This window comes from Schistocerca gregaria, chromosome 5 (assembly GCF_023897955.1).
Source record: "Schistocerca gregaria isolate iqSchGreg1 chromosome 5, iqSchGreg1.2, whole genome shotgun sequence".
Classification (NCBI taxonomy): domain Eukaryota; kingdom Metazoa; phylum Arthropoda; class Insecta; order Orthoptera; family Acrididae; genus Schistocerca; species Schistocerca gregaria.
This window is the reverse complement of record NC_064924.1, coordinates 543,162,250-543,178,563: the sequence shown is the minus strand read 5'-3', so window position 1 is coordinate 543,178,563 and position 16,314 is coordinate 543,162,250. Positions and strand designations below refer to the sequence as shown.

The 16,314-nt window shown below is 38.7% G+C and overlaps 1 protein-coding gene across 2 annotated transcripts in view; it reads right to left on the bottom strand.

Annotated features, from left to right (window-relative positions):
• Positions 1–234: 234 nt before the first annotated feature.
• Positions 235–16,314, bottom strand: part of LOC126272068 (uncharacterized) — a 52,493-nt gene continuing 36,413 nt past the window's right edge. For both annotated transcript variants that reach the window (XR_007549169.1, XM_049974609.1), the window contains one exon: positions 235–3,481. Coding sequence is in view for 1 of the 2 variants with exons in the window: in XM_049974609.1 (XP_049830566.1) it covers positions 2,834–3,481 (648 nt within the window). In the remaining variant the exon portion in view is untranslated. The remainder of the gene's footprint in view (positions 3,482–16,314) is intronic.

The following is a 16,314-nucleotide window of genomic DNA, read 5'->3' as shown; positions in this document are numbered from 1 at the left end:
ACATTTCAGCAAAACAAAAAATTATGTCTGATTCATTAGGCCAGGTTCTCTGTACTGGTGATCGTGAATTCATACACCTTTGTTTCATCAATCTGTAGTATTAAAAGTGATATTCTAAAACTTACCATCAGGGAGGAAATGCATCATGACAATACCAGAGCTAGTACTGTGTTTGCTGTGAGAGTTTAACTTTGTAGGAATTTCAAGATTACGATTTGCAAAGAAAGTCCTTCATTTTCATATTTTGCACATCTTTATTTCATCTGTTACATTCATAAGGATTTTATACTGTTGTTATGCACCAATACAATGAAAAATAAAACCAAAAACTGGCTGAATTAAATTACAGGTCTTTTGGTCTTTGCACAAGTTATCTTAATAGCTGCCACCATATCTGCAGTTCAGATTTCTTTATTCTGAACACACAGAAAAATATAACACAATTTCCAGTTCAAGTTTTAATTCTTAAATATTACATTAAGTAGAAATCATTTAACAACAAAGATTAAATTAGTATTAAAATGAAAAAGTCTGATGACTGTATCTGACATTTCATCTGAGGAACTGTGAAACACATTAGAAATTACATGCAGTAAAAAAATGTTTTTAGTGTTAATATTAGGATCAACACTTCTTTGCTACATGAGCAAAACAGAAACTGGCTTCCATAAATTTTAATTTTTTACAATATCAAATTAACTACATGTGCAATTGCCATCCATGTCTGCCTGGTGCATGACACACTGTTCAACCTATAAATGCTGTTTGTCTCTGCTGAAAATATAAGTGAAATACTTTGTTTCTCATGGAATTATCCCAAGTTTGGTTGCACATTATCATTCTTATGTATGCAAGGAACAAAAGCATAACAGGAAAATTAAGTAATGAGATCTATTGAAGAAAATGTTACCGTATTTGTGCTATTGACTAGGATATCAAATTGGACAGTGTTTGAGAATGGTAATGTTAAAAATAGCAAGACACAAAAGATGAATATTCTTCTAAGACTATCGTCGCACAAGTAATACCACCAAAGACAATAGCATGCATGAAAACTAACTTTAATGACTGGTATAACTTTAATACGATTTTTCAGGCTTTTTCGCTTGATTGATTAATGGTGTGCATAAAACGGAAAGAATAACTTAGCAGAACACTCAGCACACACTGAAGAAAACAATACTTTTTGTAGATAATGATAGAAAAGGAAGATTAAGGTTTAACAGTGACGTCATTAAGACAAAGCACAAGCTTGGATAATAAAAAAGGGGGAAAGAAATTGATCATGCTTTGCCTTAAGCAGTTCACGGAAACTCTGAAAAAACCTGAATCTGGTTAACTAAACAATGATTTGAACTGCACTAGTGCAAGTCCAGTATCTTACCCCTATTCCACCCTGTTTGGTACATTTTCCTGGGCACAGTTCACTTCCCTTTCTGAGACTTCAGTAGCAATTATTTTATTGTAAAATGGTGAAATAATCTCTCAATGAATTATTAACTGAGGCAAAGTATATAATAGTGTATGTAGTCTGTGAAAATAGTCAATAATTCTGCCCATGACTATTAATATCATAAGAGTTATAAGGTTACCATTGGCCACAGAGACTAAACCTTTGACTACATTGTTAAAAACACAGTGAATGTGCAATGCGAAAAACTAACATAATGACCTGCTCCTTTATTTGAAGCAGTTAATACAAATGTAACTGTATATTATAAAAATATAACAATAAGATACTTATTTGCAAATGATCATGTTTTTGTGAAAACACAGTAAAATTTCAAAATGGTTGATCATCATCCATCACTTTACATAATGTTAAAATGCGAGAAAGAGAAGGAAGGTGGTTCTTAAAAGTTCTTATTAAGTCTATGTAGTCTGTTACTACTCTCTAAGAGGTACAGAGGAAGTTTGAAATACAATGAATTTAACACATCCCCAAAAGTACCAGTTATGTAAAGTAGTCAGACACAGTTATCATAAGTGCTTGAAACAACATCTTTGATCAAAGAATTATCACCGGTAGACTGTGTTATATAAGATCGTATGTGTGCTTTCAGTGAATTCTGCTGTCTCTCTGGAGTTTCCTCAAGTCATGCAATGTCACACAATTCTCAGTATTGTAACTTTGCAGCTTTGAGTTCCAAATGTGTACTTCCCTATTCATATTCTTGTGTTGAATAAAAATCTGTTTATGATAGCTACAACAAAATCTTCAAAGGCTTTCTTGAAAACTGATAACAATATGTCATTCTAACAAAAAAAAAAAAAAAAAAAAAAAAAAAAAAATCTTAGAGAGAGAGAGAGAGAGAGAGAGAGAGAGAGAGAGAGAGAGAGAGAGAGAGAGCGCAGATCTTTTTGTAGATTACATGATGTCTGAAAGTCAGTGAATCAAGATGTGTTTAAATAGCTAAACTCATGTCCTCTACTTCACAAGTTTGATTTTCAGTCTGGTCAACAAACTTCCCTTGTGAACTTCAGTTTAATACATTCACAGCCCTGAAGGTCACAATTTTCCTATCAAATTAAAACTTACTTTTTCCAAGTACATCAGTAGCAGGACATTGAAATTCAAGCATTTACATCCTGCAGTGCCAGTACTCATTAATATGTTTTACTTTTGTTGCAGTTACATCTTTTTGTCAAATTTATGGAATGTCTCTTGGTTACCTTTTAGCTTCGGGATAGTTTTACGTTTGATTGACACGGAAAGCATTGTGTACATTCTTCATTTGTATATCAAGTATATTCTGACCAAGAAATTATATGCTACTTTTCTTTTCCACTTTTAAAATTTACAACAAGAACAGTCAGAATAATGCATACAAGTTTATTGTGATGTGACTATTATTTCTGCTATAACCAATAGTAAAACAGCAAGAAAGTTGGCCTGTTGGGAAGAGCTTCTAGAAATAGAAAAAATGGCATAAAGATTACATATTTCATCATAAGTAATGTTTGCAACACACTGATATTCTGTGTTTATCATTTTCCGCAATGAACTGAGGGGGAAACTGCACAGACCTATAGAGCAAGTATTGTTTTTATCATTTTCCAATAGTGTTTTGTAAAACTGAGCAAGTTCTGGTTCTGAATCTGCAATCTGTGTGATCCAACTTAAATGAATACATGAACAGACAAATTTATTATCTGATATGTATATTATACCATTATGTTCAGTATAGGAAGAAACATTACAGTGAAGAGATCCTACATCTGCAGATTCAATGTAATTCTGCTTAAAAATGTAGGTGGGGTTGGTAGAATGCGACAATAAATTTGATCTTATGTTTTCTAATGACCTAGTCATTAAATAACCAAATCTATTTCTACTTATTTCAATATGATGTGCAGAAATGATGAATCCTCCAGGCATTACTGATCTGAATCCTGAATTATTTACCATTATGAATGTTTCAGCTTCAATATTAAATGCATGTAGTCGAATATCTTTGATATGCGAATTTTCAATAACAACCTGAAATATAAAATTAATTGTGAAGTAAATAAGTCATAACATCTTAAAGCACAAGAATTCATTGATATCCATAAATGGAACATTTGCAGTGTCTGTTAAGACATGCTATTTATGAACACTATCTTTAATTATTTTGTGCACTTACATTTATTCCAGAATGTGAATTGTAGTTAAGACATAGTATTGCATAGATATTTAATGTTTCTGGTAAAACTCATTAATCTCTGTTACAATATTCCCCATTATCTCAAAAAACAATATTTTCTTGTCTGTGAGAAAAACTGCTTATATATTTTGCATATGTTTATCTTCCTATTTTGTTAGGTAAATCCTTGTGGGCAATATAGTAAACAAAGTTAGCATGTTTATTTTGCCAAGGAGGATATTAAGGAGGGATGTTGATGAAATTGACCAAAAATGTCAATTTTCGATTTATTTTTTATTTGTTAGTACAACTCATAAGTTCCCAAAGTTTCAATGTTGAAATCACATCTGAAGTGCCTCAAAATTAATTAAAAGTGCGACACAGCCTCCCTGCCACACCCATGTTTTGAAGCAGCACTTCAATACCGGCTCAGTGAACAAAAAACTGGATAAACTGCATTTGAATAAGTTAGTGAGTGAAACATGCGAGAAACAATGAGAAACCAGCAATGAGGCTACGTCCGAAGTAAGAACATCTGCTGAAAAGGTGAACTCATCTCCTAGCAGCTCCAAGTGAAAAATTGGTGAGGTGAATGGTGCATACCACACTGATGAATCTCAGTACACTGGATTTAGGTTAATTGACCTTGAATTATTGACTGCAGCAGTGACATTTTCTTATGTTTGTAAGACATGTGGTAGTGATAACATTCAGATTATAGATGATCGTAAGGAAGTAGGCTTGGCAGCCAATCTGCATATTGTGTGCAAAAAATGCGATGATGATAGCTAATTCAAAACTTCTAAATGTAAAAACTGGTACTATGAAGCTAAAATGAGGTTTACCTATGGATTGAGGTGCATTGGAGTTGGGAGAGAAGGGGGAAATTTATTGTGCCATCACCATGCCTGAAATTTACAGAAATAAACTGTGTACTGGAAAATATAATTTCTGACATGTGTGAGGACAGTATAGTAGCAGCTACAGTAGAAGCTATTGCAAACATTGACCCATTACATGAGAACGATTCTGGTCATGTTAGGACAGATCTTGTTGTGTCATGTGATGGTACATTCATGAAAAGAGGGCATACGTATTTATATGGTGTGTCAAGTGTCGTAAGTATTGACACAGGTGAGGTACTAGATGTTCAAGTTATGAGCAGATTCTGCCATAACTGTGCACTTAGTGGAGAGTGTGAAGAAGATGTAAAAGGTCATAACTGCATCAAAACATTTTTGGTTCTAGTGATGGAATGGAAGGAGCTGGTATGCAAATTATTTTTAAGAGATCTGTCAAGGAACGTTGTGTCAGATATGTGAAATATCTTGGGGATGGTGACTCCAGAGCATTCAAGTCTGTGAATGAGAGCAAACCTTATGGAGAACTTTCAACTGAGAAACTTGAATGCATAGGTCACATCCAGAAGAGAATGGGCTCAAGATTGAGGAAACTTGTCAGTGACATGAAGGGCAAAAAGTTGGAAGATGGAAAGGACATTGGTAGACACACCAGACTCACAAAGAATATGATAGACTCTCTTCAAGTGTATTATGGCAAGGCTATCAGACAGAACCTATCCAGTGTAAATGACATGAAAAGTGCAGTATAGGCTACATATTCCCGCATGTTGTCGTCAACAGATGAAAACCCTATTCATAATCTGTGCCACATTAGCTGGTATAAATATGTACAAGCTCAGAGGGATAACAACCCCTACATTCACAAGGAGAGGCTTCCAAATTGTGTCCAGGATCTTGTCAAGCCCACTTACAGGTTTCTGGCCAATCCTGTACTTCTCAAAAAGTGTGTTCATGGAAAAACCCAAAATCCAAATGAGTCTCTAAATTCACTCATATGGAAACGATGCACTAAAAACACATTTGCATCAGCTACAGTTGTCAGAATTGCAACTTATGATGCAGTTATTGTATTTAATGATGGGAATGTTGGGAGGATGAAGGTATTAGAAAGATTGAGCTTCAAGATAGGAAATTTTACTCAAGACATACTAAGAAAAATACACTCCTGGAAATTGAAATGAGAACACTGTGAATTCATTGTCCCAGGAAGGGGAAACTTTATTGACACATTCCTGGGGTCAGATACATCACATGATCACACTGACAGAACCACAGGCACATAGACACAGGCAACAGAGCATGCACAATGTCGGCACTAGTACAGTGTATATCCACCTTTCGCAGCAATGCAGGCTGCTATTCTCCCATGGAGACGATCGTAGAGATGCTGGATGTAGTCCTGTGGAACGGCTTGCCATGCCATTTCCACCTGGCGCCTCAGTTAGACCAGCGTTCGTGCTGGACGTGCAGACCGCATGAGACGACGCTTCATCCAGTCCCAAACATGCTCAATGGGGGACAGATCTGGAGATCTTGCTGGCCAGGGTAGTTGACTTACACCTTCTAGAGCACGTTGGGTGGCACGGGATACATGCGGACGTGCATTGTCCTGTTGGAACAGCAAGTTCCCTTGCCGGTCTAGGAATGGTAGAATGATGGGTTCGATGACGGTTTGGATGTACCGTGCACTATTCAGTGTCCCATCGACGATCATCAGAGGTGTACGGCCAGTGTAGGAGATCGCTCCCCACACCATGATGCCGGGTGTTGGCCCTGTGTGCCTCGGTCGTATGCAGTCCTGATTGTGGCGCTCACCTGCACGGCGCCAAACACGCATACGACCATCATTGGCACCAAGGCAGAAGCGACTCTCATCGCTGAAGACGACACGTCTCCATTCGTCCCTCCATTCACGCCTGTCGCGACACCACTGGAGGCGGGATGCACGATGTTGGGGCGTGAGTGGAAGACGGCCTAAGGGTGTGCGGGACCGTAGCCCAGCTTCATAGAGACGGTTGCGAATGGTCCTCGCCGATACCCCTGGAGCAACAGTGTCCCTAATTTGCTGGGAAGTGGCGGTGCGGTCCCCTACGGCACTGCGTAGGATCCTACGGTCCTGGCGTGCATCCATGCATCGCTGCGGTCCGGTCCCAGGTCGACGGGCACATGCACCTTCCGCCGACCCCTGGCGACAACATCGATGTACTGTGGAGACCTCACGCCCCACATGTTGAGCAATTCGGCGGTACGTCCACCTGGCCTCCCGCATGCCCACTATATGCCCTCGCTCAAAGTCCGTCAACTGCACATACGGTTCACGTCCACGCTGTCGCGGCATGCTACCAATGTTAAAAGACTGCGATGGAGCTCCGTCTGCCACGGCAAACTGGCTGACACTGATGGCGGCGGTGCACAAATGCTGTGCAGCTAGCGCCATTCGACGGCCAACACCGAGGTTCCTGGTGTGTCCGCTGTGCCGTGCGTGTGATCATTGCTTGTACAGCCCTCTCGCAGTGTCCGGAGCAAGTATGGTGGGTCTGACACACCGGTGTCAATGTGTTCTTTTTTCCATTTCCTGGAGTGTAGATTTACAGTGCATCTCTGCAGCTGAAAAGTCAGTTGAAGACCTGGTAAAGGAAAGAAGACAGCCAACAAGAAACCAGAAGAGAAGCCTTGAAGGGAAAGACAACACAGAGTACAATTGTGGTGCCTTCTGAAGAAGTAACATAAGGAAAAAAGTTAGGTTGAACTTTAAATTGTGTTTCCTGAAAAATTTGTTTTTTAAAGTTTATGCACCTTTTCCTCAGATTATACGAATGCTAGAATTATGAAATTTAGTACACATATTTCAGTAAACCTAATAAACATTGTCTCAAGAGCAAATTTTGAAATTCTGATTGCAAGCTGAGATATGGGGCAAAGTGCTTGGAATTTTGCATGAATTTAAAATGGAATACATATGTGCGGATGGATATGTGTGTGTGTGTGCGCGAGTGTACACCTGTCCTTTTTTTCCCCTAAGGGAAGTCTTTCCGCTCCCGGGATTGGAATGACTCCTTACCCTCTCCCTTAAAACCCACATCCTTTCATTTTTCCCTCTCCTTCCCTCTTTCCTGACGAAGCAACTGCCAGTTGCGAAAGCTCGTAATTCTGTGTGTGTGTTTGTGTGTTTTGTTCATGTGCCTGTCTGCCGGCGCTTTCCCGCTTGGTAAGTCTTGGAATCTTTACATGTTCGTAAGAATAATAGTGACTTTTATGTTGAAAATCAACTTAATAAAATAAGTAACCATACATGGGACATAAGTTACTGAAGTGGGGCCCAATTGAAAGATTTGCACATGGTCATTGCACCATACTTTTATTATTATTATTATTATTATTATTATTATTATTATTATTATGTAATTATGAAGTACAACAGGTGAACTGATATTAGTTGTTCAGCAGTAATACTTTTCTCAAATGCAAGTAAGAAGCTTTTGATGTGTACTGGACAAGATAGTGATTTATGACATGAATATAGTCTGTCATGTGTTTCTTTAGAAACTGAATTATTTTATTCAATGTATTTCATTTAAACATTTTTATAATTATTCTTAGTTTTATAAATTCCTTACAAATTCAGTCTTAACTATCGTGTTACCATATTGCATTACTTCATTTATGTTTATTGCTGTAATACTTAATAGAGTCTGCAACATTCACGTCTTTAAAAATAGGTAACGCTGATTTTTATGATAATGTAATCTCATGCTGTTCCACTGGATTATAACAGTCAATGTGAAATTAAGATATGCTTGTGTTTGCAAAAGTTGAAGAAAGTGTGATTCATAATAGTGCAGTATTTTCACATTATTTTACTACAAGTTAATCTGATTCTGAATGAGGGGAAATGGAGAGTCAAAGTACACCAAGCTCCTGATTTTCAATCTGAGGATTATTGGCATTGGGATCATCTAAGTACAGTCTGAAATTTTTTGAAAAACTAAAAACTGAAGCATGAAATGTTATTAGAAAGAATATTTTTATTTAGAATACACTGTTATTCACGTGACTCATGTTTTACCATTGGTGGATGATGCAAAGCCCCAATCCCATGACCAAACTTCCCTGAAATACTTTTTCATTGTTTCCCATTTAATTTTCAGGTGAATGTGGGAACTATACCTTTGTAACAGACCCACAATCAGTTTCTTATCTGCATCTTTGTCTAGCCCTTTCCCTAGATGCTAAATGTTTTTAATTTCCAACTCACTTAAAGCCAACAGTAAACAAAAAACGATTTAGGTTTTCTTCTGGCATGATTCCCTTCAGTAATCTTGCTCTGTGTTGATACATAATGAAAGTGTTGATCTTTTATTAGAGTAGACAGGACAAAACTTTTTTGACTAAAATCATATTTTGCCTCCCTGGACAATAGGATAAAATTGAATGAAAAATAGAAACAAAATGGTGGACAATTTTTACAAAAAGTGAACTAAAAGCTAAATACATTACTGTAATTTTGTAACTAAGTAGTCAGTTTCCAGCAAGTAATGTATAAGTAACACAGTAGGCATTCAATGTGATAGGTACTTTTTTTTTCGAAGAAAAGCTGTAAATATCAGTTTCTGGTAATGATTTGTGTTTTGTATTGTCAATTATTTCTGTTATCTGTGCTCTCTTGGGTCCACACTAACCCAGATAATGGAGAGCTAGCTTTCTGTATGCGATGTTTGGTAAGTTTGATAAAAACCAGCTTGACAAACCTGTTTTTATTTGCTTAAAAATGGAATTGCAATTCAAGCTGCCTCAGGGCAATGGTGGTGCATCATTTCTGAAAAAGACTTCAAGAAAGTGCATATAAATTTCCTGAGCATGTTATATTATAAGGGAAATTTCAACATACTAGCTATTGACCAGGAAACTTGAATGATTAGTGTAGGTGGTAGGGTCAATGATCTGTGTGCTATTGTTCTAAATGCCTCATCTAAAAACTACCTTGAACTGATAGTCAGACAGCTGATTTGTGTTGGTAACATCTTACATTTCCTATCTGTAACTAAGCCTAACTTTTTTATTTAGTTAATTAACACATCCATGGAGTCAGTGATAACAAGGCAGTTAAAGCCTCATTGACTATTGGTATTGTGGTATCCACTACCATTAAATCTCCACACTGAGCAGTGGTACATTATTACGTGCAGCTGAGAGATGCATCACTGGCCCCACTTTTCCATGCATGGCCCACTGCTAGCATTGCAGGCTGCCTTTGTGTGTATGTGCTTGAAACCATAACGTTTGGCTACTCATAACACTCAGTGATTGGCTGTCCAGAATACACAGTAACTCAGCTACTGTCTCTATTAACTATGGAGCCCTATTTAATGCTGCTACTGATGTCTACAAGCCGGTTTTCATCATGCTGTGTTCTACTCCACAACTAGGACGTGCTATGCTGTGGTAGACCTGCTGATCAATGTTAATTTGGCTGTGCTCCCTCCCATCCACAATATAATCAGAATGGCTATGTTGCAACTTAGACTTCAACATTTATGAGGCTTAGTATGACAATGGACTTGTGATTTCCTGCAGAATTCTGCCTTTCACTTGTATTTCCTGGGTAATGGTATAACCACCATCAATTTATATAATTCCCATAACGTGTTTATCTACAACTTGGCACTTCATAACAGAATTATTTTCTATTAGTGTTGTGTCAATAAACCATACAACAGTGATATGTTTATTGTGTTATCCCTGGTTATAAAACAATAAAAATGGCAATGAGCCAGCAACCCTCTACATTTGAAGTTCTACTCTTGCAACTTATTCATTAGCAGGATGTGAACCAGAAGTTGGTACCCTTCAACCACTTCTTCAAGGTTTACTGCAGACTCAAGCAACTCAGCAAGTGCCAGATTTTCCTCCTTTGATGAGGCTTTAGTGGATTGGGATGCCTATGAATAAAGATTATTGGAGCATTTACACACATTCAAGGTAACTGATGCCAACCTTATGAAATCTTTGTTTTTGCCTTGATCATTACCAGCAGCATACCCATGTTATTTCCTCCCGGGTAGCATTTTAATGATGCAAGAAACAGCCAAACCAGACTCATAGAGAATGGTCCATATAGTTGCAAGGTTTAGGGTGAAAACATCATTTTGTTACCCCTAAAAGTATGGAGTCCTATGAAGAAGAAATGTTCAGGGACATTATCAACAGGGATACTCCCGACAGGGATTTCCAGCGTGATGTACCTCAACTTAAAGACCCATCATTAGACAAAATTTTGGACTTAGCACAAAGCTTCGATGTGGCCCGAGTAGCACACAAGAAACTAGTCATGGATCAACATAGCGACCATTAGTGTAAGCACATCCTAGCCAGCAGCCAATGGCCACACTAGTGGTGATTTGGATGTAGCAGCAGTACAGGCAGGATGCTGTAGCATTAACCAGCAATGTCCTCCACCTTGCTCGAGCTGCTCAAAGCGGTCTTGGATATCGAAACAATTGCTGTCATGTCCATTTGTTTTTAAAAAAAACATTGTTGTGAAGACTGTCCTGACAGATGGGCCTCTTGCCAACACTGTTCTTCCAATGGCCATTTACATTCTTAGTCATTAAGAGTGATTCCATTGAGTACTTGTTTGGGTTGGATTCTTTTCAGAAATTTGGATTTTCAGTAGATGATTTTGGTATCCAAAGATGTTTCATACTCAGAGCTAGAGACACTTTGCCAGGATTATGAGGACCTATTCACCCTGGAACTTGGCACCTCAAAGGATTTTGAGGTGCACATTGCACTGAAATATAAAGCATGGTCTCTGTACTTTTGAGCCCACACCGTTCCATTAGCTCTAAGAGGCCAAGTAAAGGGAGAATTGGATTGCCTAACTGCAATTGGAGTTCTAGAACCTATTCCTTCTAGTCAGTGGACTACCCCATTAGTCATAGTGTGAAAGCCATTGGGGAGGGCCCATCTAAGTGGCACTTTGGAAATAAGTGTCAGTGCCCAATCAGAGATTTAGACATATCCCATTCCTAAGCCAGAAGAATTACTGTAAAAATTAAAAGGTGGAAACTTCTTCTCTAAAATAGATCTTGCAGGTGCATACCTCCAATTTCCCCATGATGCAGAATTTCAACAGTTTCTTACACTTAACATGCTACAAGGGCTTTATCATTTGAAATGATTAATGTTTGGTACAATAAGTGCCCCACCATTTTTCAATGTTTTTGGAACAATTAGCACTCAAAGTGGATGGATGCATTAACTTTTTAGGCAACAATATTACAACAGGGAGAACCATGGAGGAACACCTTTGCAACCTGAAACAATACAGTGTCATACAGGAGGCTGGCCTAAAATGCAGAAAAGAAAAATGTTGTTTTTTCCAGCTGGAGATTGAGTACCTCATTCACATCATTTCCAGCTCAAGCATTTTTTCAGTGGATAAACATATTAAAGCCATAATCAAACTCGCCAGGCCAACAACACTTAAGCAACTTCATTCTTTTCTGGGGAAGATATTGCATTACCCAAAGTTGTTACCTGCAGCAGTAACAAAAACCACCCATTGTACCCGTTATGCAGAAAAGGGGTGCCTTTCCACTGGACACCAACTTGTGAGCATTCCTTCCACAGGTTGAAATCTCAGTTGTTGATGGCCCTGTGCCCCACAAGTTTTGATCCAACAAAGCAGACACTTATTGCCATGGATGCATCTGATAAAAGCATCGGAGAAGTGCTGGCACACAGGGAGGTGGATAGCTTTGAGCACCTTGTCACCTATACAATGAAAACATTGACTGACTTGGAATGCAGGTACTCACAAACAGAAAAAGAAGCACTGGCCATCATCTTTGCATTAAAGAAATTCCACAGTTTTGTTTATAGCACAAGTTTCACGTCATCACAGACAATTAACCACTGATCTCCTTATTCAATCCAGCAGCAAATATTTCAGACTGAACAGCTCACTGCCTCTTGTGCTAGGCTTTATTTTGGCATGCTACCAGTATGAGATTCACTTCTGCAACACAACTGAGCATGCCATGTGGGTTGCAGGTGCAACCAGTAATGGTGAGGTACTCCAACAAGTCCGAAGTCACATACTTCATCGATGGCCTGAATGACAGCCTTGCAAAGCTTCCACAGCATCCTGTCAGTTCTTTAATGCCTACCATCAGCTCATGTTGATCACTGGACTAATTCTACTTATTTCTGACATGGGACACCCCCAAGTAGTCATTCCTTCTTCTTTACATCAGCAAGTCCTGCAACCATTGCACCAAGTTTAACACCATGTTCTTGGCAGTGGTTGATCCTTAATCCACATTTCTCTAAATTGTCTGATGCAATGCCATGTCAACCCCCAACACCATCACAGCCTTAGAAAAAAATTTTGCCATTGAAGGTCTTCTGGAAGTGCTTGTAACTGACAACAGTCCACAATTCCATAGCAAGAGATTTTGTCCTTTCTGTGCCCAGCATGGCAATTGCCACATTACAACTTCCTCCCTCCCATCCACAACATATTGGAGAAGCTGAGAGAATGGTCCACACTTTCAAAACTCAGATGAATCAACACCTCCAGGATCTCTCCACCAATGGATCACTTTTTTTTTTACTGATCCACACCCATTGGAGACAAAAGTCCAACAGAATTTCTCCATGGATGGCAGCCCTGGACCCTCCTGAGCCTGCTAATGCTAACATCACGGCCAGCACAACCACTATCTGCTTCAAAGTTCCACCCTGGGACCTTGGTGTGGGAGAAAGGATTTGGCTGGCAACCAGCCTGGATTCCAAGAACAATCAGCTAGCACTGGGACTGGAAGGTTTTCAGAGTGCAGTTTCTGGACGGAGAAGTTCTACAACATGCCAATCAACTTCATCTCCGACTAGTTTCCCAACACTTTTTTCCGTCCCCCTCTCTGCACCAGCATTACCAGTCCTCTAGTTCCCATCTTACCCCAAGCAAACCAGCCAGTGTAGCACCAGATTTGTACATGCCTTTTGCCCACAGCCAGCTGACCAACACCACACCCCAACAAGAGAAAATTACCCTAGATGTCACCCAGCCCCAGTGGCTGCCCTTCCTGGACTATGAGATGTCACCCAGTCACCAGCTACGAGTGACTCTGGATGAAGATGAAGACATGCTGCTGGCTCCTCCTGCTCTGCTGCTGAGGTCCACACCATACAACCTTCACCCCTGGCCAGGGCATTTTCCTCCGTATGCCACTGTGCCCCAAATCACCAATGATGCTGAGGACTCAGAGAAGTACTACATGGACGTGGCAGTCATTTGCAGCAGATGCTTCCCCACTTTCCCAAGGGGGAAGGGGTGTGCTATCCATGACTATTAAAACTCTGAACCGAGCAGTGGCATGTTATTACATGCAGCTGGAAAATGCATCATTGGCTGCACTTCTCCATGCATGGCTCACTGCTAGTATCGCAGGCCAACTTCACGTGTGTGCTTCAAACCTCAGTAATTGGCCACCCATAGCACTTGGCGATTGGCCACCTGGAGTATACAGCGACCCCAGCCACAAGCTCCACTAACTATGGATTCTTATTTAACGTCCCTACTGACGTCCATAAGCCAGTTCTCATCATGCTATGTTCTACTCCACAACCAGGAAAAGCTATGTGTGATGAAGCAAGCTGGGATACTTTTAATTCCCCTCTTGTTTTCTATCTGCCTCCCTAAAATTCATGATTTAAACAAATAATTTGGCTTAACTCTTGTAGTAGAAGAAACTGTTAAAAAGAACAATTTTTTTCATGTATTTAGTTAATTTAATGAGTTAAGTTTTAATTGTAATTGCTGTAAATTAAACTTTAAACAATGTGTAGTTTCAGTGACTATTATGGTGATAATATATAAGGGCCTAATATTTGGTCACGAGACAATCAGTCCATGGCCAAGTCTCAGACGAGGAACCTGTGTTGGTAAGAATGACAACAATGCATCAGCTTAACAGTGTAATAAGTGTTACACAATTAGGGCGTGTGTAAAACAGTGACAGTGTCTGCTCCATACGTACCTTTCTATTCTTCAAGAACAGTGAAATTTGTGGTTAGGTTTTTACTGCTCATAGATGTTCAATAGTAAACTATTGTAGCAGTATGTGGAGGTTTGCCGGCAAACTCTTAATGAGGCTTATCGAAAGTTAAACAATACTGCACTGGCCAAATAACTGTGTATTATTGGGAGGTTGTGAACAGTGAAATTAAAGTACTGTGAAACGCAACTGTGCATCTGTCAGCTACATTATTTACAGTAGTCAGTGTCAGAATTAATTATAAATTATATTATATTATATTAAATATTATAATTAAATTAATTTATTTATTAGGTAACAAAACAATAATGGAATAATAAAACAATGAATAATGTTAGGTTCTTAATGATTAGAGAGTCTGTCTCTGCAGTAGTAATATAAATAATAAATTGTATTGTATTATATTATAATAAATATATTATAAATATACATTATAAATTAATTATAAATTATAAAATAAGGGATGATAAATAGTTTAGACAAGAAGAGAATAGAAGCTTTTGAGATGTGGTGCTACAGAAGAATGCTGAAGATTAGATGGGTAGATCACATAACTAATGAGGATGTATTGAATGAATTGGAGAGAAAAGAAATTTGTGGCACAACTTGACTAGAAGAAGGGATTGGTTGGTAGGGCATATTCTGAAGCATCAGGGGATCACCAACTTAGTATTGGAGGGCAGCATGGAGGGTGAAAATTGTAGAGGGAGACCAAGAGATGAATACACTAAACAGATTCAGAAGGATGTAGGTTGCAGTAGGTACTGGGAGATGAAGAACCTTGCACAGGATAGAGTAGCATGGAGAGCTGCATCAAACCAGTCTCTGGACTGAAGAACACAACAACAACAGTGTCAGAATTACAAACCCATATTTTTCAGTCAGTGTAGCAATGCAGTACGTTAACACCAAGGACAACAAATGATCAACGAAGAAATAAAGCCGGCAGAACTGCTACATATGCTGCGGTGGACCTGCTGTTCGATGTTGATTTGGCTGTGCTCTGGACTTAGAATCTGAAGGCTATACTGGAACTTGGACTTTAATGTTCACTAAGCTTAATATGTCAGTAGACTTGTGATTTCTGCCAGAATTCTGCATTTCGCTTCCACTTCCTGAACAATGGTATAACCACCATCAATTTATATAGTTTCCATAAAATGTTTATCTACAACTAAGCTCTCAGTGACAGAACTATTTTGTATCAGTGTTGTGTCAATAAACTGTAGAATGGTGGTATATTTGTTATGTTATTCATGTTTATAACAGGTATCATAGGAATATGAAGAAAGATAGGGGAGATATTTCTGCACAGTGAGAGAGACAAGAAACAGATAACATGAGCGGTCAAAATCAAACGTGCTTCTCTGACACTGTATACATTGAGTACAAATGGAAAAATATGAGAGAGACAGGTATATGCCAAGCAAAGTTGCAGGGGATGGTAAAACACATCAGGGTTCAATAGTTATGTTAGCAGGTTGCTCTGAAAGCTAAGTGTACCTCAAAGTGCTACCAAAGCCATCATGACAAACAAAAACTGAATGTATCAAAAATGAACATAAGGGAAGCTGTACATGAAGCGTTCAATGAATTCAAAATATAAAATTCAATCTACTCTTTTGACAAAAAAGTCAAGAAGTTTTGGCCTTAAAAGAAGTTGGTAAATGAATCAATGCCATGTACCTGTTACTCAGTGACCAGGCTAGCAAAAAAATAACAGAGAGAAGACCAAAATACTATATTCCATTTTCTGAAATTATT